We start from the raw sequence: 26,019 nt of genomic DNA, 5'->3' as shown, positions 1-26,019 counted from the left end.
AGGAAGAACTTCTTTACAGAAAGGGTGGTCAGGTACTGGAATAGGCTCCCCAGGGAGGTGGTTGAATCGCCATCCCTGGATGTGTTTAAGAGCCATTTGGATGTGGTACTCAGGGATATGATTTAGCAGCGGTTTTTTAGAGATGGGGTACTGGTTAGGCTGCAGTTGGACTTGATGATCTTCAAGGTCTTTTCCAACCTGGGTAATTCTATGATTCTATGGACATCTTAGCTTGCCTTGAAGCCCTGACTTGTGCAAAACCACTTCATTTTAAATGAAGGAGCTTACTAAATGGTCAGGATTCTTGGGATTTAACCTTAAAGTAAACATTTTGTTTATGAGTTTAAAAGAATACTTAATGATTTGGAATTGTATTTTTTACTTTCCTTGGCTTTTCTGCTTATGCTTACTTAGAAATTGTGATTATCTAGAATCGTTCTCTCAGCTTATGTCAAGTGCCAGGCAATTTAGCATTGTACTATTGAAAGACTAGGACTTTTCTGTGTTTAAATACATGTTGTTTACATCTTTATTGTAAGCTCTACCATGATAACTCTGGCATAGCACTTTAGTTCAAAGTTTCATAATTATAGTAAATAATCAACCTACTGTTTGTTTTAACCTTCTAAATTAGTAACACTCATCCGCTATAAACAAAGTGGTATCAGTCATTCACTTGTGCTCTAGCAGAGAAAAATATGTATTCTTTTATGTGGAAAATCATGTCCGATATCGCAAATCGTTAGTTCTTCTAAACTGAATGAGTTTATGCAGCCTCTGTAATATTAGTTCAGTATTAAAAAAAAAGAAAGAGGACAGGAATTTACTGACAAATGCATCTTACTCATGTCACTGTTGTTGTAATAGATCATTTGATTATTTTATTCATGTTTCTAGTGTGGCTTGACCTAAGAACTCAGTCAACAGTTGAAAGGCTTCTTAAGAGAATTCCAGGAAATAACAAATCCTTTTTTAAGGTAAGAGGGATTACAGAATATTAAATAGTAGCTGAGCTCTTACTGCTATAATATATAGTATATAGTGTCATGAGGTATATCATGAAAAATTGCCTAAAACAAAGTAATTCAATTGTAGCTTCCAGCTTGTCAAATAATAAAAAATGTACATAATGCTATACACACCAGTCTGAGACTGGAAAATAGTTATTTTCCTCAAATAAACTGGTAATATACCTTAGATACTTTGCTAGAGAAGTTCAATGGGCAATTGAGAGACTTCATTATGTGCTTCCTGTCTAATAACTAAACGTTCCACCAAAAAGTAAGAGCAAGTAGAAAAAAAAGTTCAAAAATCATTAATTGATATGAAATGTTTCATTATCATTTCTTCTCACATGTTGTAGTATTAAATTCAATTTCAACCAGTCTGAGAAGTGCAAAGATATAAGAAAATCATTATTTTTAACGAGTATATATCAAAGTTTGGAAGTAAATGCTTGCAGAACAGTGTCATAATTCTTCGATATACATTTTCTTTGATTGATTATACAAATATTTTTTATATCTTCTTATAGTCAGGAAACCTGAGGAAAGTATATAAACTTACTCGCTTTTAAGTTCAAGTGGAATACAAATTCTGACTTTTGTGTGGCATGCTGCTTGTCCTTTTCAAATTCATTTACTGTAAAGTCATATGGAGATATCCTAGATAACTCTGGATTTCTGCTATAACTGTTTCTACATAAAGGATTTTTGAACTGGTTTTAGCTCAGCTTTGATCTGTGTCCATTATGCAGTAGTTCTTCGGGTTTAGTGTTTTCAGACTTGCCTACTGAATGCTTACTATTTATTTTTATAAAAAGCTTATGAATTTTCTCTGAGTTTTGGGTCTTGACTTTTTTACTTATTATGGTCCTTTTTTATTTAAGAACATCAGTTGTGGAAAATATCTCTGCATTATGTTAAATGTTTGATTTTCTTTTTTTTTTTTTTTTCCAATTTATGTTTTTCATTTTACAGTTTAGGACTGGTCTTCCACTTAGCACCTACTTCAGTGCAGTGAAACTTCGGTGGCTTCTGGATAACGTAGAAGAGATTAGGAAGGCAGTTGATGAAGGAAGAGCGATGTTTGGAACTGTTGATTCGTGGCTCATATGGGTATGTATTTATGAGTTTATTATCACTTTTTTTAAAATGAATTTCAATTTCCTGTATGCAAGTTCTTAAATAAAACTTTTTCTCTGTCTACTTGTAACAATATACAGTCCTCTTCTGAGCAACTGCATAGTTTTCTTGATATAGAAGGACTTTTTGCATCCTACAGTTCTGCAAGTTCACTTGCTGATTATAGCCTGTGTAGTTTGTAGCCAAACTTTTAGGCAAGGAGTTGGGATCCTAGCAAGAGCACTGATACCTACTGATCACATAGTGATGTTGATATAAGTTGTTAAAGAAACTCCATTAAAGTTCCTAATAAAGATAAACTTATACTGTTCCTATTACACCATTTTTATTTTTATTTATTTTATTTTATTTTTTGCATATGCACACGATGCATATGACAACATTTCCCATTTATATGTTGCTGGATAATTTTTTTCATGCTTTTGGGCAAACTTGAACTTTAGAAAGATATATTAGCCACTTTTGTAGAATAAGGATCCAGGAGGTATTGCTGTGCCCTTGCTATCTTTCCCGTGCCTTTATTCTACTATATCTGGTTTTAGTTGTTGCAGAAACATCGGTGTTCCCACCGATGAATGCTTTGTGAATTTAGATTTTGTTTGTAATTTGTTGAAGTAAATTTGTATTTTCTCATGCCAAATACTTTTGATTTTTTTTCTTTATTCAGTGTTTGACAGGTGGGAAGGATGGAGGTGTTCACTGTACAGATGTAACTAATGCCAGTAGAACGATGTTGTTCAACATTCATTCCTTGGATTGGGATCCTGAGCTCTGCCAGTAAGCTCAGCTTTATAGTAATAATGCTATTTAAGTGGATTCTGTAAATGTTGTCTTAAAAAAACACTCAATAGTACGAATTTCTTATCTAGCTTATTATCAACATCTACTGTTGTATTTACTGTTAATATGTAAGTTTTGTTGTTAACCAAATATCCAAATTACAAGTAATTTTTAACAGCAGAGCCTTGAATTTTTCTGTGGGTAGAAGACTATCTCATGAAAACAATTACATTTAATAGTTTGTTTATTCATTAATTTCATTTGTAGGCAGTTACAATGATAGAGTTTCTATTTTGAGTTTAAATTTATTGATCACTATATTATAAAGGTAGTGTTGAAAGAGGAATGACTTCTCATATGGAAGAGTTAAATGTGTCTTCAAAGTACCCAAATATATTCTGTTTTACTTTCTAATTCAGTGTCACATTTTATGAGAAATAGAGAAACATACAGTGATGCATGAAATCCTACGTATTTAAATTCCCTTTGTATATTTTTTTCTTTATACCTTACACTTGTTTAAGAAAATAAATGCAAAATCCTTCCTGATTTAGCATGGACCACATATATAACTTATTTTGCATTGTGCTCAGATTCTTCGATATTCCGATGGAAATACTTCCAAAAGTACGAAGCTCATCTGAGATTTATGGCCTGATGGTATGTTTCCTTGTGCATGTGTGTACGTTGATCTTGTAAAAATATGTCAGAATCAATTGAGAGAATTTTATTCAAACTAATGGCTTTTTCTGGACTAGTATTGTTTGATTTAGGCCTAGACTAGTATGTGAATATCTCCTGCTGTAAGATATTATATGAAGGTAAATATCTGCCAGATGTTAAGTGTCAAATAGCTAAAACAGGATGGGAGAGGTTTTTTATAAGTACAAAAGTTTGATTTTTGTTGACAAATACTGTGGAAGCTACCTGTCAGAATGCAAGGTATCATTAGTAGATCAGAAGTAATGAGATTGCATTGAAGATTATTTAGGAGTAAAATGTGGATTTCTGTCATGGACCTGAGATTTCAGATTTCATATGATGTGGCACTAACTCTTCTGATAAAGTAACAGCTAATTTATTCTGAAAACCTTCGGAATAAGATAAGCTGGATATTGTGATTTCTCTAAGTTTTTCCCTGACATTTTACCTCATTGTTTACTAAGAACATACAAACATGTTGTAATTAAGATAAATTAAAATATTTTTACTTAAAATGTAAATCCAACCTGCCTGAAACGTAAGTAACTTTACTAATGTGTCATTAAAGATGCCACTAGAAATCATTACTGACTTTCACTAATTTGAAGTGTCAGATAAGTGTGAGCTGTAATTAAGTTGAAGGAGTGGAGCAAATGAAATACTACTAGGCAATAACGTAATAAGAAATGAAATACTACAACGTGGCACCTGAAGCAGAATAGCTGGTCGCTTTAAATTTGTACTTGTGTTTCTTTTCCCCTTTCTTCCCACTATTTTTTTCTTTTCTTCCTTTTGCTGACTAGAAAATCTGTCCTAGCCTGGTGAGTAAAGGCTTCTATTAGGCTGACCACCTGTATGTCATCCACTCTGTTTATATGCTGTGCATTTCCACTGATGTTAGAATTAGTAAAAGCACACTTCCTAGTCCAATAAACTTGCAAGTATTTCCAAATTTGAGATATTACAATGACTGTTCACAACAAAACTGATGTAAAAATATAAAATATTAAATATATAAATATTAAATATAAAATACATGCAATTCTAAAATAAAATGTTTATGTATGTGTGTGCTTTAGTTTGCAGGCTACTGAATGTTTACGTTCATATTGAAGTAAAAAGTAGAGCTATTGTTCTAGTAAGCGTTGTTATACTGAAACATCAGATTACACTGGGGTTTTCAGTCCATTTTTAAACTGAATTACCTTCAATCCAGTTATATTAAGTGTGAATTTAGAAAAAACAAAACAAAAACAGATTGGAAATGCACTTGCATGGCTTCACTGAAAATTCATTTTCACAGTTCCACAGAGAAAAAAATTAAAGACAGAGGTAACTGTTGTCAAGATATATATTTATTATGATACCTACTGTAAGAATGCAACTGAACAACTATGTGGTAGTGTTTGGAAGAGGTTCTAATGCACTTGAAATGCTCTATCTTAAAATGAGGCATCTTTCTTTGCCTAACAGTTACTTTTTTTCAAGTCACTTTACTCTTAGTCTTGACACAGACTGCATGTTACACTGCATCTTGCTTTCTGTACACTGTGATTTCAAAAAACATCATATGTATTAAGAACTATTGAGATGGCATCGAGTGTACCGGTAAAATTTCTACTACATTTTAGAAATGAGCTGCATGAAGCTGAAGTCAGTGCACAACTCAACTATATAGTTTATGTTACCCTTTCCTGCCCAATTTTATTCATGAGCTGCGTACGTTCAATGTGCAGCTCAGCTCAATCATATTTATTTGACCCTTTAGGCATTAAAGCCTCCTTACTTATTTTTTTCTTTCACCAACCTTAAACCAACTTCAATGCATTTCTATTTAAAGTGATATAAAAAGAAGAAAGCTCTGGGTTTTATTTACCTCTATATTCTTCATATTAACTAAGATGTAGTTAATTTAAAACAGTGAATAGGAGTGACTCTATGCTATGAATTGCTGCTTTTCATATATAAAACATAACAGGATTTACTTATTTTCTTCTTTTCGTACTTCTCTCACGTGGGTTGTTTTTTGTTGTTTTTGTTTTTGTTTTTCTCCCAGGAATCTGTCTTTATGTGTTTCAGTTGTAGTTCTTCACTTCATGCTCTATGCAACAAATACCTACAATAAAATTTCTCCTACCAGAAGTATTTTTCTCCAGGATGCTGTCTTCATTATCAATATTTTATATGCATTTCCCATTTCTTAGTGGAGATTTTTAATAGAATTGAAATAGTGAAAAATACATTCTTTAAAGCCAACTTCTACCGCATTTAGTGACTATCCATTCTTGTATGACTTCATCTGTTTCCTTATGCATGCAAATTTTTATCTCCCCAGTCAAATATAAGTTGAGCTTCTTTTTGATTGCCTTAAATTGTATTCATGGAAAGCTAATCTGGAGCTTTCCTTTCTCTTTTTGTGATTCAGAAATCGGGAGCTTTGACAGGTGTGCCAATTTCTGGGGTAAGTCAACTTCTTTAACTCAAATTTTAGAACAAGGTGTAACTTCACTGCAGAAATCTCTAAGAAGGGTGAATCTTGCTACAAAAAAAGTTGTTGGTTTCCAAGTATTTTAGCTTTGTGTTTAACATGAAATAAATTCTGAAGTGGAATTAATACTGAAGAAGTTAAGATCTGGCTGTGGAAATACAGCTGTCAACTGTAATGCATATAGGTAGTTGTGTTGAAAACTGAGAATCTGTAAGGAAATGAATAGCATTACAGAATGGAACCAAGCTCTGCTTTATGTGTAGAAGGGATTCAGTATGTACATAATCCAAAAATTTGAGGAAGATTCTCATCTTTTTCTCCACAACATTCATTAAATAAATTTTAATTTTGATTTTTTCTATTATTTACCACAAGAGTCATGACACATTTTGTTTGTAATTCTTACAGAGGGAAGAGGGTTATCTCTACAAGTTTTTCCTCACTTTCAGTCAGCTGTGTGTTCCTAATAGGCTAGAGCTATAGTTAAATATATCTGTTCATACTACTTGTTTGTGAATGTGATTTATATGCAGACATTTGCTAAAAAAAATAATAATTCTTTTTTTCAGTGCTTGGGTGACCAGTCTGCTGCTCTTGTTGGGCAAATGTGCTTCCAAGATGGGCAAGCAAAAAACACGTAGGTTATGGTGAATGTTGTGAGATAAACAGTAGGTCACTGCTCTGTTTTAAATTTAGTATTATGTCTTCTTCTGAGCTAACTGACAAATATTTTTGTAGTTACCACATTAACTACAGCTCTACCTTTCAACTTTGATCTAGAAATTAAACAGTGTCCTGACTGTCGACTAAAATACTGGAGATATTAAAGTATAATAGTTTGTGATGTATAGTTTGGAACAGAGTCACTGTGAGGAAATATCTGTGTTTCTTAATTTTAATTTAAGGTTTTTAATTTTAAGATACACCAAAACACAGAGCAAAGTATTTGCTATTGTAACTTAAATAGCATGGTCTAAAGTTAAACAAATACAGGCAATGTGAGTTAAGATTGCATAGATTTCAATGGCAAAAACCACACAGTATTGCTAGATAGGGAAAGTTCACTTAAGTTGCAGTGCTTAGCTTTGGTTCTGTGTCTCTGTCATTGGGGAATTTTAAATCCGATTTTTTTCCCAGTTCTTAGCATCAGTTAAATCAGGCAAGTGATGCAATCAAATATTTATTTGAGGAAAAGCTCAATGCTTAAGTAACTTATTGTTTCATCTGCTATTTCTTGTTTAAATGAATCTCTAGGTATATACACAGCATTGGACTTTCGCAGATTTAATTATACATTAATCTATACTTGTTGCTAATTAACCTCCAAGTTATCTTTTACACTTATGCACAAGTCAAAGTTGTGCAATACAAAGCCTTTTATTTTGTCAAAAAAAAAAAAAAAAAGAAAACATGCTTCTGAGCAATTTTGTCCCAAAGCATTTTTATAAAAAATATTTTTATAAAATAAGAGATGTTTGGAAAAATATCCATCTAGAGCTAAAAAATGAGATGAGATTTCTAGCCATTTTGTGATAGTACTTTGTCCTTTTTATTCTACAAATATAATTGAAGACTTTCTCATTACTATTTGTAAGCTTTGGATTTTCAGAGTATTAAATAAAAATGAATTCTTCATTAGTTAGAATAAATGAGCACAGAGTATGAAGTTGTTAAACTATGTTTTTGTATGCATGTGCGCACATATACATGTAGCGTTTCAGATGAGAAACATGCAACTTTTGGAAGTTGAATATGTTTTAAAAAAAAACAAAACAACAATCTTGTCTGTGACAGGAACAAAGTTTGTTGCATTTTCACCTTTTAAAGTTTGAACTCAACATTGTGAAATATTTATTTTATAAAGTGGCTTTCGTAATCAGCATAAACTGAAGTAAGTAAACACTACCAGCAAAGAGGAATTCATACTCAGTTTTCAGCTCTGTCTGCTCCTTGATAGGTACTGTACAATAAATGATCAGAGAGGAAAGTGTGGAACCAGATTTTTCAGCCTCAGGCTGCATTTAAATAAACTGTGTGAGAATGGTTTCATCATCCATTAATGGTAACATCAATTTTGAGGGGAAAAAAAAGTGGTATCTTGATTTTCCTTAGGGGAGTCATGGATTCAGGAGCTGCAGTAACTGCTTATCTTTTAAATGACCTAGTTTTAACTTCTCTTTGATCTCTTGATAGGTATGGAACAGGATGTTTCTTGCTGTGCAATACAGGTCAGAAGGTCGGTTGTGTTTTTTCATATTTCACATGTTTTTAGCAATGTTCAGTTAAGTAGTTAAGTATAACTGTAAATAAACCTGAAACTTATTAGCAGTAATTGCATTGCTTGAGATAAGGAAAAATGCTTATTGAAATCAAAAAGAACAGAAAGTAGTAGTTTGTTCAAGGTATTTTAGTAAGACTCTTATTTCCTAGATGCAAAGTGAGCTTTTCATAGCAAGTTTCTTGCTCTTCTATTGTGTATAATTCTTAAACTTACTCAAAAAATGCTGAGTGTTGTGTTACTTACATGCTCTATTCTTGTCTTGGCTATTTTATTCTTTATTCTTTCACATTTGTTTCTCTGTAGTTCCAGTTGAATAAATAAAGTATATCTTCGGCTTAATTCACATTTACATCTTCTGAAGTCCCCCAATTATTTGATATAGAAAGTCTGGAAAGATCCAGGGCAGCAAATGAAGATTAAAATTAAAACACCAGCAATTCAAGGGTTTTATCTCAGCTGTTTATGTAGATAATTTACTTCGTTTAAACTTACTGTATATCTTTTTTTTTTTTTTTCCTCTCAGTTTTGCCTCTTTTTATTTTTTAATTTATTTTTTTATCATTTGCATGTACTTAAGTAAATTTTTTCTGCGTGTGTTTTTTATTTTCTTCTTACCCTCTTTAGTCCGTGTTTTCTGACCATGGTCTTCTAACCACGATAGCTTACAAACTGGGCAGAGACAAACCTGTTTGTTATGCATTAGAAGTAAGTAAAATAATTTCTTCCTTTTTATGCTGATACATGATTATGATTACTTTTGATTTTTGGGATCTTTCTGTTATCTCCAGAGAAACCATTCACACACAGAAGTTAAAAAGGCTTTAGAATATAGCTTTGCACCTCAAGGCTTATGTGTGGTTTTGGTCATCTTATCTCCAACCGAGATCACTTAATCTAAAAAAAATATTTCTACACTGAATTCTGAGCATAATGCCTGAAAGATTTTTTCATTTCCACAGTCTCAAATCTTTCATAAGTGTTCTAAGTAAACAAATAGACAAAGACTGAGTTTAAAAAAAGGATTTACTGAGTGAGTCTTTTAGCTATTCTGACAAAACAAAAAGCATGACTAGATGTCTTCTATTTTTAATTTCATTCTAATGGTTTTTACTTCAAACTTAAAAATCTGAGCCAAATTTCTGAGACAAGACACTTCTAACAATTAAGTTCTTTTTACCTGCTAAAACATAGGTGCCTATATCCAATTCCTTTAGTTCCTCAGTTCTCCACACAACTGTATGTCCAAATTGTGTAGGAAATTGGACTTTAGCTAAAATTTAAAGTTTCATCATTCTAAAACTCTGTCTCTGAAGCACAGGGCAGCTCAACAACTGTTTGTCACCACTGCTTCATTGGAATCAGTAGAATTATTCTTCCATTTCTGTTGATTTGTGGGCTTGATCTCACAGTTATTTTTAAAAATGTATATTGAATTGTCTGCTACCACTGAGCTTTTGAAGAGAGCCTGTGTTTTCCACGTTGAACAGACCAAGACAACAAACAGGATTTTATTCTCTGGAAAAATAATTTGTGTCTTACAGTGTCACAGAGTTATCTAGATCAATCTCTGTCCATGACAGATGGGCAGTAGGCCCGTGGGCTCCCAGCTCCCAAAAATGGTAAGGGAAAAGGGGTAGGGAGATGGGAGCTGGGCTCAAGGAAACAAACAGAGCAGTGGCAATGATCTCAGGAGGAAAATTTATTTTTTCTAACTGTGATATCGAAATGCAAGATAACACAATATAATACAATCTAATTGAAATTGAGGCTAATAAATCAAATAAGATAAGAGAGAATTTTCCAAAAACCGAGAAGCCTAATTTGAAATTGAAGGCAGTATAGCTTGGAAACACACCCACACCCGCTGCCAGGCTGTGAGAGAGTGAGAGTGAGCATCGCTTCTGTGACATGTTTCCCTCTCTGACCATGAGGTCCTCTGGGACATGTAGTTCTTCTCTGTGCTCCACATGATGTCATGATGTGGAATACCAATAGCAAAAATTACAAAACCATGACATACAGTTACCAGGATGTGAGAGGTTGTATTTGCCATGTTCCGGCAACTTTGGGATTTTCATTTTGTATGTACGTGTGAGAGGTCTGGTTTGTTTTTAGACCTTGAAGGAAGAATGGGAACTGTTTGAGAGTGACTTTTATTTCTACATGCTCACACACGTTTATGCACACTTTTCTTCTTTGTCATCTTTAATGATAATGTCTGAAAAAAAAATGCCTTCACCAGAAGACATTGTGTTCTTTCTACTCCTACATATGTACTAGAATAACGCCATGGTTAAGACACTTTCTAGCGTGAAAAATAGGGATTCAAGTTTTTGTTTTATTTAAACCCGTATGTTTTAGCTGTATGAGCTAGCTGTTTAGAAAACACCTCTGTTCCCTTCTAGCAGTGGCTTATAATGAGAATATAATGCTGTTTCCATTTCACTTGAAGCTTAGTATAGTAGAGTTGAGACTGCCTTGTATAGAAACCCAAATGGGTTTTTGCTGTGGGATGGGAGGCATGCAAATTATCTGATGGAACCATTCAGGGATGTTTATTGAGGCAACAGAGGACTTTTGCTGTCAAATGAAAGTGACTAAATTAGAGCTAGGCAGCTCCTCCCCATGGAAAAAATCACATGTAATTGCAGTGATTTTGTTTTCTTCAGGGGTCAGTTGCAATAGCTGGTGCCGTAGTTCGTTGGCTGAGGGACAATCTAGGTATTCTTGAAACTTCACAGGAAATTGGTGAGTATTTGCAATTTGGAGCTGTTAATTTCAAGTGTTTTTTTTGACTTGCTTGAGCTGTTGAATTCTGATGGCTGTGTTATTGTTGAATGAAAGCTCAAAATATTCAAGTAAAGAAGAGCTGAAAGATGCATACATTTTGCAGTGCAGCCCCTGTTTATTTATATTTTTCACTGATGTTTTATACAGCATATCACTAAGATCAGCCTTTGTCAACTTTCCCTAGCAAGCAGATTCTCAGTAAGTTGCTGAACTTGCAATATTTGTACGCTATTCAGTTTTCCAGAGCCAAGAGTATATAAGACGGTTATGAAATGCAAAGCATACTGGATCTTAAACCAACATATTTTTTGCTGTCATAAACATGACAATCTGAAGCCCTAAATCTGCAATGATTGATGCAGAAGAATTCGTGTCCATTGAAGTAGAGACTTCAGTTTGTAAAGCTGTCTCTTAAAGGAATTGTGGGTAATCACAGAATCAAGGAACCTTAAAGATCATTTAGTTCCAACCCTCCTGCCATTGGCAGGGACACTTCCCATTAAACCAGTTTGCTGAAAGCCCCATTCCATCCTTGGGACGGTACCTGTTTGGTACTTGTTTGGGCAGCTGCGTTTTTTGGCTGCAATTCCTTTAGAATTTGTGTTGCTGATTTTTTTCTTCTTGAGCTGAACTTAAACAAGCTGGTGTGTAATGCAGAAACTACAAATACACCAAACATCAAAAATATGCATTATAGCGGTTTCAAAGTGGCTGATATAATGAGATTTAGGAAGGAAAAACAATTCATTAAATTTTTAAATACTTTGATATATTTTTGAAAAATGGGGAAAAAAATAGAATTCAGATTGGACTTAAAAATAAGCAGAAATGCAAAACAATCTGTTTTTCTATGAGAAAGCCTCTCTCTCACCTCTACTTGTATACAGAAGAATACCAGAAGAATCAGACAGCTGTTGAAGCAGAGTGGTACCTGTTGGCTTCATAAGTTTCATTAGACCTCTGGAAGGTCAAGAACTTTGATTTTGTTGTTTATGTTAAAATCTTGTGGGACTTCTGTCATCATTTCCTGTTTCCTTGAAAATGTTCTCCTCCTCCCTTCACTCCTTTAAGTGGATTCTGTATGGAAGTGTCATTCACAAAATGATTTTTGTCTATACTTTCCTACCTTTCATCTCTGTTGCTGTGGTCTGATCAATGCAAACAGAAGAAATTTTCAAAAGCTGAAAAAATACACTTGATTTACTTGTTATAGGAAGGAGCTGAGCACTAACATTACTTGATTTGTCATGCTGGATGCTTTAATACAACTTTTAAAATTACGTGTTTTAATATTGGGGAGTTCAGATATCTGGAATTACTACTCAGATATTAAGAAACTTCATATTTCCTTGTAGTTGACCATGTGATTATATTCTTAAGATAAGAATTTAGGACTCTAAATCCATTTGAAATTAATGAGAATTTAGTTCTTAAATCCCTTTGGTCTCGATCCAGTTTTACATGCTTGCCTTGACTTAAATACAAGTGTAAACTTTTGGAAAGCTTTGAAGGTAGAATTCTTTACCTACAGGATACCCTTTGAAAACCTCAAAGAATCTAGGTCAAAATGTCAAGTAAATCATTTTGGTTTTTGATTTTACATTTACCGCAGCCTCTTATGCCCCATCTTCTGTTCATGTTATTGCAAGTGGACATCATGTTACAGATGAGGAGATGGCCAGCTAGCTGTATTTTCTAATCGTAATGACTTGATTGCTTTTGTAGCTACCTAACCTATTATAAATATTCTCTCTTTAAATAATAGTATCTTTGAGTGTCATATATAAGTGCTGTGGTAGTTGTGAAAAGCTAAGTAAAGACTGTTTGTGTGTGCATTAGAAAAACTGGCTGCAGAAGCGGGAACTTCTTATGGCTGCTACTTTGTGCCAGCATTTTCAGGACTGTATGCACCTTACTGGGAACCCAGTGCAAGGGGGTAAGGATCTGAATAAGCACCACCTTTGAAGGAAAATGTAATTATTTTCAAATACTAACAGTAGTCCTTTCAGGTATGAGAAACTGTTCATTGTTTTTGTTTTTCTTGATTCTCTAGAGCATCATCAATCAACCACTGTTTTTCCTTTGTATTTACTCTGTTCAAAACAGCAACTGCTAATGATCAAAGTACAAGAACTAGCTGACTCAGCCAATGATCCTTCCACCCACCTCTAAAAATTTAAAAAAAAGAAGGGTGTGGAGGGAAACACTTTGATGAAATTGTGCTTTTCAGAGGACAGCTCACAGAATCACAGAGTAATAGAATGTCCTGAGTTGGAAGGGACCCACAAGGATAGTTTTATCTTTCATAAACTAAGACTGGGGAGGTTTAGGTTAGATATTAGGAGGGAGTTTTTCACTCAGTCTGTGGTGACGCACTGGAACAGGTTGCCCAGAGAGGTTATAGATGCCCCATCCCTGGAGGCATGCAAGGCCAGGCTGGATGTGGCTCTGGGCAGCCTGGTCTGGTGACTGGAAACCGTGCCCATAGAAGGGGGGTTGAAACTAGATGATCATTGTGGTCTTTTTCAACCCAGGCCATTCTATGATTCTATGATTCATGACACAGAAAGAGCCAGCTTTTTTTACTTCACACATTTCTGGTTCTGTGTACCTGTGAACTGTCAGGCAACAAAAGCAGAAAATTAAGAAATTAGTGGTGATTTATTTATCTGAGCTCACTTTCCCACAGCTGTTGCATTCATTATGTCAAGTGACTCAACCTTCTAAATTCTTCCCTATTTCACCTCCCTTTCCTCTTTGATTTCTGTCTATTAAACACTCTTCAGTATAATGTCTTCCAATCCCTTCCTTTTGTGAAGACTTAACAGTCTGGTACTAGTTAGGTTTATTAGTTGAAGTAGTAGCCTTCTGTTTGTTCATTACTGCTATTGTGAGCTTGTCTGCTGTTGCTGGAATCAGAGCATGCCATGAGAGTCACAGAAGCACAATACATATGAAATAACTTTAATAAATTGAAAAAAGAAATCTTTAAGAATATCCAGTTCCAAGGCCTGGAAGTTGTGTACTTAGAAATTAGATGCTTTTAGTACTTAAGGAACAAGAAAGCTCTGACATAGGTATTCTAACAATTTTTTAGATCACAGTGCTTAGCCTCTTAACTACCATAAGCTGATCTTTGAAATGGTGGTAACTAAAAATGTCCTTTAATATCTCAGTTCTTGCATGTATCCAGCTCCAAATACACAGCTGGGCTTTTCCTTCAGAACTGAAAGCATGAGAGAATTATTAAGATTTTAGTGACAACTGATACTATTTTTTTTATACAAGTTATCCTAGATCATACATTCCTTAAGGGAAGAACACTCAAATTTGTATGTGTGTGTGTTTGAATATGCACCCGTTATGCATGCACACTGACAATAACTTCGTAAATTATGTCAATGAATTGTGTTGATTGAACACTGAAAACAGCTCCTTACAGAGGTAAGAGAACTCAGGTTAAAAAGAAACAAGCTTTTTAGCATTAAAAAGCAGTCCTTATATGAAGAACTGAATAAGCTGTGAATTAAATGGCCTAAGTCTGAAGTATTTTACGGAAAAGATGTTCTAACTGCTGGTTTTCTTTTTCTCTGTTGAACAGTATTATCTGTGGCCTTACCCAGTTTACAAACAAAAACCACATTGCCTTTGCTGCACTAGAAGCAGTCTGCTTCCAGACACGAGAGGTAAAAGCAAATTAGTTGTTAAATTCATTGTAAACTAGTATGATAATAGTAACTGTGAATCTTCAGAAAGAGAGGATTAAAAAGGTAGACTGAAAGTCAGGTGCTTCATACCACACCTGTATGCTAATTTTCATGATGCTTGTGTTGAAGAACTGCTCCTGTGAACTTAGCTACAACAATCTGGTTGGATGGTACATTATTTTTATGGTTTTTCTCAACATTTAAAATAAGGTGAACATATTTTGTGAATATCATGAGATGTAGAACAGGCAAACTTTAAACAGAGAAGGCAGTGCCTAAACAAATGGAGGATTAGAAGACTACATTCTATATTCTGTGCTCTGACAGATATGACTGATGTTACTTTCTGAACACAAGAGCAGGAGACTTATCAAGGGAAATCCATATTCGCTTCTTGTCCACGACTTATCTAATTGTCTTTGCCACCATTCTGCAAAAACAAAACTAAATTCTCAAACTCAAAATTAATCTTTCAACCAAATCAAAGAGCAGGGTATCAGTATGTTCTAAACATTAAAATATTGTTATCGCCATCTACTATCAATTTATGCTCCTTGTATTCTGTAAAAGTATAAGGCAAAATGAAAGTCACGGGGTAGGAGTCAAACCTTAATATGATTTCATGCTTTTAAGATGATATTAATATGATAATTTGTTTTAAAACAATTTGCACCACTGCGTAAGAGGGAGAAAACAGCTTCTTATTTCCCTAGTAACAGTGAGTAAAGTAAGAAATACTCCTGTGGAAAAAGAAAGCCGGAAACTTTAGCAAGGCAGATGTTTTTGAAGCTATGCTAACACCCTTTGAGTCTTCAGAAAGTCATGAAAGGAACTTAGTATTATATCTCTTAATTCTGATACTAGAATTCAAAGTAAAATTACAGCCAGCTGAAGTGATAACCTAGTTCATTGTCTGCTCCTCTCTTTCCTTATCCCTCCTCCTATCCATTCCATCTCACGTGACAGCTCAGTGAACTTTCCAGCAAAAAATTATCCCTCTTTTGCTGAGCTGTTTTTTGCTGGATTAATGACCTCAGCTGCCTCGCAGAGGACTGTAGCAAATGTCACAACAAGAGACAGCATGTGGCTGGTAGCAGAAGGGAGGGGAAAAATCTTTCAGGCTGAAAGTGAAGTTAATAGTTTGGACACATACCTAGCACTTCATTCTTTAGTCAGTGTGCTTGTGTCACAGGTGGAGGAGTGCCTTATTATGTCTCTGGAAGTACTTAGTAAATTAATAATTTAGTAATTAGTAAATTAAGTCATAATGATGTAGATAAAACATACGTTTTTCAGAAACATACTCTTAGCTTTGTCTTGTCAGAAACAAAGTTATTCTGTTTTAAGTCCACTTGAACTAGAAGTCTTCCCTGTCCTTCAGGAATACTCTCAAAATTTGCATTCATTTGGTTGGGGGTTTTTTGTTTTGTTTTGCTGTACAGTCCATTTTCTTTTCCATTTTTATCCAAAAAGTTCCTCCTTTGTGCAATCAGATGTTCCTTGTTGTGTTTTTTTTTCTCTCAGAAAGCATTATAGAAAAATAATTTTTCCTTTCTGAGAACTGCACACGGCTGTCATTAGACACATCTTACCCACATGCCTTGCTCTTAATCTAACCTCGCTACAATAGAGATAGCAGCAGCACTATCATGATTTGTTTTGTTCCTTCATTACCTCCTCATTTCTAGCATTTTCAATTGTTTAATCTCTGCTGAGTGCACCGCATTATTCAGCATAGTCTCACAAATTAATGTGATAAGTTGGAGCCTTCAACAGTATATGTAAATCTGAGATTACCAGGCACTGCTGAAGTTCTGAATGGCAGAGAAAATCAGGTGAAATTCAGCACAGCTGAATGTAAAATGGTACACATGAGGGAAACAAATGGTGAGGAGCACTATTACTGCTGTCAGTACTGCCATCAGACTTTCATGATCTGTTGTTTATCCTATTTTCCAGGTTATTTGTAATGTAAATGTAATGTGCTGGCCTATATGTGGTTTCTGCCACAATGAAAACTGACCTTTTACCTTCTTTTTAACTACTATTTATCTTATGTCAATACTTATGGTTCCTTCCTGGATTACTTTCTGGGACTGGATAAAAATCTACTGGATAACTCACTTCCGTATAGTTTTTCATGCTTTACAAGCCCACTTGTTTTTCTGTATAGATTGACCTTTCCTAGTAAGAGCTGTATAACTGAGTGCCATGTGAAGTACAGTATAGTAGTAACATGCAATGTAGTTTCCTTTTTTGTGGTTTGTGTATTTTGCTTTGTCATTTAAAGCTGAGGAAAGCACGCTTCTTTTTTCTTTCTTTTTTTTTTTTTTTAAATTCAAATAAATTAAAAATGACAACAAGAAAGTCATTCTGTAATAGTTAATGCCTGTTTATCTACAATCATATGCTAACAGCAAAAATGTGAGTCATTTGACTGAATACTTTTACAAATCGTCTAAAACTCAATATTCTGTGTTTAGATGATTGTAGGGTAATTCTATGTACTTCATTTCTTGCTAGTTTTAACAAAGTTCATAGTGATTATCAGCTGTTTTTCAAAGTTCTTTGCAGACCATACAAGCAAAGATAGGCTAGCTATAGGGAAACATTTTTTACATTAGGATTTCTGTGATAAATCATATGCATTTGCTGTACATGAAACAAGACTGCATTGTTACTACTTCTGTTTCGCCATCAGCAAATGTTGACTTATCAATATTTTACATTCTGAGGATTTCATGGATGTTTTCTGTAATTAAATCTTAACATATCTTAAGATTTTAGATGCAATGAACAAGGACTGTGGGATACCATTAAGTCAGCTGCAAGTAGATGGAGGAATGACCAATAACAAAGTTCTCATGCAACTCCAGTCAGACATCCTCTGTATTCCAGTAGGTAAGATAAAATTACAACTCCTATTTTCTTTCTAAAGCTTAAAACAGCATTCATTCACAATGGCTAATGAGGGCCATTCAGATTGCTCTTCTCACTGTGGCAAGTGACGGACCTTTTATTTTTTTCTGTTCAGAAAAGATTGTTAGGTCTTATGTCAAATTTTGAGGTTCATTCTTCTAGAACATCTGACTCTTGTATCTTGTGTTGAAATGCTATAGCACTACGATGGTATTGAACTCTGAACTTGTCATACCAAATTCTGACCATCTGACAAATTTGAAATTGATGAAATAATTAACTCTGACCTGCTGACCTTGAGAGTCCTGGACAGAGATTAGTCAGAGCTTTGCACCTCTTCTGCTTTTATGTATGAATATGTGAGACACTTCAGTGATAGCGAGGTATTGGCAAGTTTGTAAATAGAGATGTTATAGCTTGCCTTTAATAATTTATAATGCACAAAGTCCATACTAAAAAAGTTACCAGTTGAAAGGGCATGATCAATAAGATCAGCTTTTAAGGAGTACTCTACGTGAAACAGAGAGTGGCACTGATTTACAGCTTGGAGGCTGAATGTTCTTCCATAGCGACAGTGGAAAGCAAGCAAGCTATTAAGTACTGGCATGGAACATCTTTTAAGATGCCTTTTCTAAATAAAACTGTTTGTAATATCAAAACATCTTGACTGTGAGAACAAAATGGATAACTTTGCCACTGGTCACTGCTTTTAGGGAGGGAAAGGACAACAAAATAACCCTAGCGTTAACAGAAGCATGCTGTAGAAACTATTGGTAGAGGTCAGAAGCCTTACACATGATATGACAGTGAGCAATTACATGACTCAGTATTGAGGGAAGTTGTGATCTGAGGTGTTTCTAGGAGTTGGAAGACTCATAGTTGAAACTAATAACCTAATAACCATGTGAATGGAAAAAAATTAGGTTTGAAGTTGGTAAACTTAAGGGAAGCTATTATAGCAGTTATGGAAAAAAAATATATTTGTAAGTCTTTAGTTCTGATGTCATCTGACTTTCAATTAAAAAACATCGTGGCCTTCTCTCTGATTTACTTTAGTGAAGCCATCAATGCCTGAAACAACAGCTCTAGGAGCTGCTATGGCAGCAGGAGCTGCAGAAGGAGTTGGAATTTGGAGTCTGAATCCTGGAGATTTGACAGCAGTGACATGTGAACGATTTGAACCACAAATCAACCCAGAGGGTAAAACTCTTGAATATACTCTAAGAATCTGTAAACTGTTTAATGTTCAACAGATCAGTTTATTTTTTGTTGCGTTCTGACACACCCATATAAAAACAGCTATATGTACATATACTTACAAATGTTAAAGATTGACTTTGTAGTGTTTGTTTTAGGGAAGTACAGTCCACATGCTGTTTTGATCAATTAGAGCTGTATGACTAGTAGAGCATTTGTCTAGTAGGACTGGGAAAAGGTTAAAACAATACTTGATTGAGCTGTTTTCCTTTTTACTTTTTTTTCTTAAAGAAACTCAGTACCCAGTACTGCATTTAGTAGCTTTTGACTTTCAGGAAGGAAATCAAAGAAATCTTGAAGGTTTTTTTAGTGGAGAAGAATGTCTCCTAAAGCTCTTGTGAATTTAAGTGTTTTCACAGATTTGGAAAGGACAAAGTATTTGTGGGCAACTCCCATTTTGTCTTTAAGAAGCCTACACTGATCATGGCTTTAGCTAACTTTTTCATCATTCTTAAGTGCTTACAGAAGCAAAAAGAGAATACTTGACATAATTAATCCATGTGCGAGATAAATGCATTTTGTCTTTTCAAATATTTTTTAACTTCTTGTGCAGAATTTTGTCCTGCCATTTTGACTATAATCCCTACTTCAGAGCAGTATTTTCAGTGCTGAAGGGCTTCTACATAGATAACAATTGTTTCATTTTGTCCTACTTGTATATCTCCTAACTTCTGAACTTTTAGAGAAGTGTTTTTGAAGTTTCTTTTTGTTTACAGTGAATAACTGATTTTGTTGTTATTGTGTTAAATATTACTTTTATGTTCAAAATAATGTTTTGTAAGTACCTTTTTTTGGGCAGAAAAATTGTATTGTGGAAAAAGATGAAAAGCCAACAGTGTAGTCCTTGAAGCTTAAATACTTAAATTTGAGTTCATAGGCACTAACAGACTTTTCTGCTTGTTTATTTCTCAATATCAGAAAGTGAATATCGCTATGCCAGATGGAAGAAAGCTGTGATGAAATCTATGGACTGGGAAACATCTGAAGCTCCTTCAAATGGTAAACTAAACATTATGGCAGATCAAATATAAATTAGTCAGCTAGCCTAGGTAATTGATCTTGAGTTTGGTGGCCTTTTCCGTTCCTACCATCCATCAATTATTCCACTGACTTGAAAATTATTACTTAAAAACACTTTGGAAACAAAGCAGGGATATAGTTCTTCCTCTTGAAATGATGATTTAAGCAATATCTTTCAGGCTTCTGGAATCAGAGGGCATTAAATCTAACTGAGTTTCACATAATAGTGATGGTTTACAAGAGGAAAAAAAAAAAATCATACCTAATAGAAGAGATGGTGCAGGAATTTTTTGAACTTTCTTCTACTCATGTTGCAAAAGAGCTGTTTCATCCCGTATTTTTTCTTGTTGTATCTTGCCTTTATTGTTTGTCTCATATAAAAGAGGAAGTGATAACAACATCACAACCTGCTTGACCCACAAGGACTAAGAGTAGGAAGTTATCATAAAGTGAAGAATTGCAAAGACTTATTGCTCACACATATAGAACATTACAAACACTCTGAGAGACTAAGAAGATCTTTCTTTTGAAGTAGAGAGCATTTCTGTCTGTTAGATTTCAATTAAATAAAACTTGCTGTTTTCTTTGATCTATGATTTGAATTTATATATTAAGGTCTATTTCAGGTTAAGTTTTCAGGCCTGTATCAGCCTACAGCACACAATTTGTGGGCCTTATCTTTCATTTCGTTTCAGTTTTGTTGGAGTAACTACTCAAACTAAGAGATTTAAGTAAAGAATCTTCAAAATGTAACCCAGCCCCCAAAACCCACACTTGCAGCCTTCAAGATACATAAAGTTTCTTGCATTATTGTTGAAAACTGAAGCTAAATATTCCCTTTTAAAATTTTGTGTACAGGTTTAGGTATTTGGTTTAACATCGGGTTTATACAAACAGTTCCCTCAAAGCTGTTTGGAAGGGAAATATGTAGCAGCATGACTGAGGAGATTCACTTCAGTACTTTGCAATATGATTTAGTCACCTTATATCTAAACTGTCTGTTATGTTTCCCAAAATCCCAAGTGCTTGATATGTATCTTATCTATATATCTTTATTTTCTTTTGAAGGTTAGAAAATCTGTCTTGCAGAAAATTGAACTAGTTCTTCAGCTAATTAGGAAGGGATTATGTTTATCAGAACATAACCTCAGTCATTATTTGTTTCAACACGGGGGCAAAAGGTGTTATTTTTCTTAGATCTTGCTTTGAAACTTTGCTTTTTTTGCCTGCTAGGAGCATTTAAGATTGAATAATAGTGGAAAATTAGCTCAACCTAAATAGTTCTGTTGGTAGAATTCAGATTATATCTCCTGTTGAGAGCCTGCTTTGAATTATTGTGGGGGGTTATGCATGAACTTTTAAATTTTTCTACAAATGTCACTGCTATTGTTACTTTCTGCTGTTCATATGATTTTTTTTAACACAAATATTGCAATTTATATATATATTTCTCTTTTGATTTGCTTGACTGGAAACACCTTCCCCTGGATGACATCAGGTGACACTAGTATCTTCTGTAGTCTGCCTATGGGTTTTTTTGTTATGTGTAGCATGGTATTGTTAATCGGAGCAAAGTACGTCTCAGGTTAGTTATTATTTGAACTAGATCACTTAAAAAGCTATCTACACTAGTTTAAGTGTTGGGTTTTGTTTTTTGTTCTTTGGGGTTTTTTTTGTTTTGTTTTGTTTTTTTGTTTTGTTTTTCCCACTGTTTATTTTCAGCAAAAATGACTGATGCTTTTTTGTTGTTCATGCACACAAATGTTTAAGGGTGTTAATTAGTCGTATAATGCCTAAGGGAACAAAGTGAATACCATCTTGAATTCATCTTCATGTGCCATGTAATTCATAGTTGTTGGATGGAATTTTAAGGTTAGGTTACCACTTGCATTTGTTTAACTATACAGACTGTATACAGTTTATAGAACGGATATAGACTGGAGAAACCTTGCATAATTTTGCATTATCTGCACTGCAGCATGCATTGCAGTTAGAAGTAGGTTCCATCCTTTGTCTTGCATTTCTTCTCATAACCTTTTTAATTGTTCTGAGGCTCCGGTCCAAGTAAAGGGAAGACTAATCTTCTATTCTTGGAACCTATCTTCATGTAACCCTTTGTTTTCTGCTGTCCTTGGAGTTATTGTGTGGTTAGAAATCTACATCTGCTTAATTTATAGAATGTCCTTTTAGTGCTTTACTCTGGTGGATAAATGAATTGATTAGGTGTAAAGAGAAGAAACCCCAATAAAGTGGGGTTTAAACCAAAAACTAGGTAGAGGGACTGTGTGTGCATATGCAATGAAGATGCATCTTCAACTTATTAATATACTTACTGAAAAGAAAGTTCTTAATATGGATTATGGTACTTATGCCAGAAATGAAACATTGCATTAAGATATTCATCTGGTAAGAGAAAGAAGTTTACATAATGATGTTATTTGTTGTTCTGTATCAGAATGTCTTTCCAAGGAAAAAATTTTACAGTACAGCCACTGATGCTAGGTGGTTGTTTAGGGGTGGTTATTTAGTTTTATTTATTTTGTTTTTTTTGGGGGGATGGGGTGTTTATTAAACAGGCCGTTGAGAACTCTGGCATGCTGCTGTTATGATGCGTTTGTTTCTACTCAACTCAGCCTGAATTAACCACTCAGTTGTAATTTACCTTGCATGGAAGAGACTGTCTGAGCTCATAGGAGAACTAAAATAAAGCTAAACAAATGCTGAGTAAAAATCAAATTGAAGAAAGGGTTTGACATTGATTTACTAACTGTGGACTGTATCTGTGAATGAGAACAGTCTTGAGTATTAAATATAACATAAAGCCATCTGTGAATAAGTGGGTAAATTTTTAACAAGCTGAACTAAGCAATTTGAGTATTAATTCTAGGTGAGGATCCTGAGCACATGGGGATGCTTGAATTAATATGAAGATCAATATTAAATGAGCAAACAGGCAACTGAAATTCTGGCATTACTGCTTTTTAAAACCAACTAATCAGTAACCTGCATATATATCTAAACTTACACTGTGGGATCTCAAAAAAAGCAAGTTTTTTTTTCTCCCTAAAGTTGTCTGTGCCTTTAAGACCCACAAGTGGAAAACATCTCAACAAACAGTGGCCTTTAGAACCCTTTTTTACCCTTGTTTTCAAACAGTATCTGTTGAGTGTTTTGTTTTATTTTCACATGGTAAGCTTGGGGCAGGAGAAGTTGCAAGAAAATTCCAGCTCTTGTGTTTTGTTTTGGTTTTTTTTTTCAAAAAATGGTGGTATCTAAATAGGAGTAGCATTATCGATGATACCTACAAGCAGTAGTTTTGCTCAGCTGTGTAGTTAGGGCAGTTACATTTGTGTTGCTGACTGAAGCAAGGCTGCATCCCCCTGAGACATTTTCTGTGGTAAATACCCTTTCGCTTTTAAATGCCTGAAATAGCTGACCAGACTTTCCTTCTAACTTCTGTACTGCGACTCCATTAATTAACTTGTTACATTTTATCTCTTAACAAAACAATAGAACTCCAACACAGTCATCAGTATAATAAGTTTGAGGATTGCATCTACTGAGGATTGAATTCATTCTTCATGTGCTGAAACAGCAGTAAGTCTTGCATGGCAACAGCGCTGTTGTTGAACATGCCTCTGTAGGTCAGAGCCATGCTTTTACAACTGCTGAAATGTGAAGCAGAAATCTGCTGTGGCAGAATAGAGAACACTAACGTGGCAAAAACCTGCTTAGAGAACTGCTAAACTAACTGCTTTTTCATGCAGCACCTGATGGCTGAATATGAAGAACACTGTATTTCATAGTTTCGTCAAAATCAGATCAGTTACTGTGCTTTATTTTATCATCTTCATTCTTTTCCCCCAGTAGAGAAGGGGACAATATTTTGCTTCATTTAGCTACTAAAATAAGTTGTATGGAGCAGCTGGGGTCCTTACGATTCTCTTAAGTGTTTTGGATCTGGACACCTGAGACATTTCAGCATATTCTATAGCTGTTTTTTTGTTTATTTGGTTGGTTGGTGTTTTTCTGTTTTTGTTTTGGTTTTGGTTTGTTTTGTTCTTTGTGAGAGGTGAGGGTTAGCTGAATGTGGCGTTAATTCTTATTAGACTCAAATTTAGAGAAAAGCATTTATATGCTTTTCAATTGGCACCTCTCAAGTGAGGTCTGAAACCAAAGGATTGGCTATAAATGGGATCTTATGCTGCATCTGGGTTATCAGGTTCTTATTCTCACAGAATAAAGTGCCAATGCTGATAGCATTACCATATTTTTCCTGCTTAAATGCCCTTTATTGTTGGTTTGGTTTTTTTCAGAAGCTATTTTTTCTTGTGCTGTGCTAGCTACTGCTGAATTGTGCACTAATTTGCATACAGGAATAACAATGCAGTTATACAAGTTAGTTGCAATACTTCCCACATTTCTGAAAGTTGAGCTCATATTCAGAAAGAAATAAGCTTAGTGTACCCTATTTCAATTCTTCTACTTGTTAAAAGTTTACCCGTCTTTATTAGTGCATTTTTTTTTCTCTCATACACACAAAGTGCTAGTTTATATTCATATAATTCCATTTATAATTGATTTAATTGAAAAACAGAAGATGGTTATACTTGAGTTCTTCCTATAGCTCAGCTGTGTTAGAGTGTGTTAAAAACAATTCACAGTAATTTCTATGTTACTAATGGATATTCTTTCTTGTTTAAGGTACACATAAATGAGACTGCTTAATGGACTCTCTGGATGCAGCTGAATTGTTTGTTTGTTTGTTTCATTTAATTTTCTTGTCTGAAGAGATTCCACCACCAGTGTGATGATACTGCTTGTGTGACTAAATTCATTCATGAATATATCTGTTGTCAATCCTTGAGCAACCTCCAAGTGGTACGCTGAAACTTAAGTCTTCAGCCCTTCACTTCTCTGCTCCCTTCCCAGTCAACTCCAACTGCACTGGAGGCCTTTGTGTGGACTATCTCACATCACCCTTTCAAATTCCACAAGCCCTAGCACTGTTTGAGAAAGTTGGTATAAAAAAAAACCCTGCAACCTCATAGGTAATTTCAAATGTTTAGCAAAAGTTTTTGGAGTTTTGGTACTTTATACAACAAACTGCAAAAAGTGAATGGTGCACTATGGGACTTTACAACGGTCTTACTATTCTTCCAGCTGCTGTGAATTATCTATCATATGTCTGTGGTTGCCAAAGATGTTTTGTTTTAGTCGCCTCTGTCCTGAAACACCCTCAACGGTGTTAAAAGTTCTTCAAACACTAGCTCAAAATGTATTGTCAATAAGAAACATTGCCACTGGTTTGGCAATGAAAAGGTTGCTGATATGGTATGCAGAGCACTATTGACTTCATCAAACAGAAAGTTTGAAAGTTTGGTTTGGCCTCTGGGAATTATAGTCAATTTGCCTTTTATAAGTACTTAAGACACCAAGTCCTCTAACTGTACATTTAAGGAGGTAGGAGTAAGTAGATGTTTTGGTTAAGGTCGTGTTTCTTGTTCTCACCTTTTTGTGTTTGTTCTGAAAGACAAACTTGATACAGCACACTATTCACAGAACATATTTGTAGTTATCAGTAACTGATAACTCTTAAAACTACTCTGATTTACTCTTCTTGACCAATACTGTATACATTCTGTTGTCCAATTTAAGGGTATTTTTAGTGATTATTTGTTAAACTTTTTGGAAGTTTAACTTTTGGAAGAACTAACACAGTTTTCCTTAAAGAGGGTCCACCCCAAATTAAATATCAGTGATTTAGTTCTTGTTCTCATTTAGTATATCTCAGGGACCAAAATCTCCCTCTTAGTTTCCATGTCTGTGGTTTTAACAGCAAGTTGTCACAAAATCTGCAGAGACAACCCCAAACCCTGGCTTTGGGATAGTAAACACTTGGCACCTGAGACTGACCATTGGAGTTTGCAG

At 34.6% G+C, this 26,019-nt stretch overlaps 1 protein-coding gene across 5 annotated transcripts in view; it reads left to right on the top strand.

The window, feature by feature from the left end:
• The window catches only part of GK (glycerol kinase), a 36,029-nt gene extending 10,258 nt beyond the window's left edge, over nucleotides 1-25,771 (top strand). The window contains exons 5-21 of one of the 5 annotated variants that reach the window (XM_072358283.1): nucleotides 898-977; nucleotides 1,980-2,117; nucleotides 2,812-2,921; nucleotides 3,518-3,584; nucleotides 4,430-4,447; nucleotides 6,052-6,087; nucleotides 6,684-6,751; nucleotides 8,308-8,350; nucleotides 9,020-9,100; nucleotides 11,065-11,143; nucleotides 13,025-13,121; nucleotides 14,787-14,871; nucleotides 17,673-17,793; nucleotides 18,868-19,011; nucleotides 19,987-20,067; nucleotides 23,602-23,685; nucleotides 24,793-25,771. In XM_072358283.1, coding sequence (XP_072214384.1) covers nucleotides 898-977; nucleotides 1,980-2,117; nucleotides 2,812-2,921; nucleotides 3,518-3,584; nucleotides 4,430-4,447; nucleotides 6,052-6,087; nucleotides 6,684-6,751; nucleotides 8,308-8,350; nucleotides 9,020-9,100; nucleotides 11,065-11,143; nucleotides 13,025-13,121; nucleotides 14,787-14,871; nucleotides 17,673-17,793; nucleotides 18,868-19,011; nucleotides 19,987-20,067; nucleotides 23,602-23,651 — 1,298 coding nt within the window. In that variant the 3' untranslated portion in view covers nucleotides 23,652-23,685; nucleotides 24,793-25,771. The other 4 variants (XM_072358264.1, XM_072358269.1, XM_072358290.1 and 1 more) reach the window with 4 other exon arrangements.
• The last annotated feature ends 248 nt before the right edge of the window (nucleotides 25,772-26,019 follow it).

The sequence above is a fragment of the Excalfactoria chinensis genome, chromosome 1 (genome assembly GCF_039878825.1).
Source record: "Excalfactoria chinensis isolate bCotChi1 chromosome 1, bCotChi1.hap2, whole genome shotgun sequence".
NCBI lineage: Eukaryota > Metazoa > Chordata > Aves > Galliformes > Phasianidae > Excalfactoria > Excalfactoria chinensis.
The sequence above is the reverse complement of the archived record's forward strand: the minus strand, read 5'-3'. Positions and strand labels throughout refer to the sequence as shown.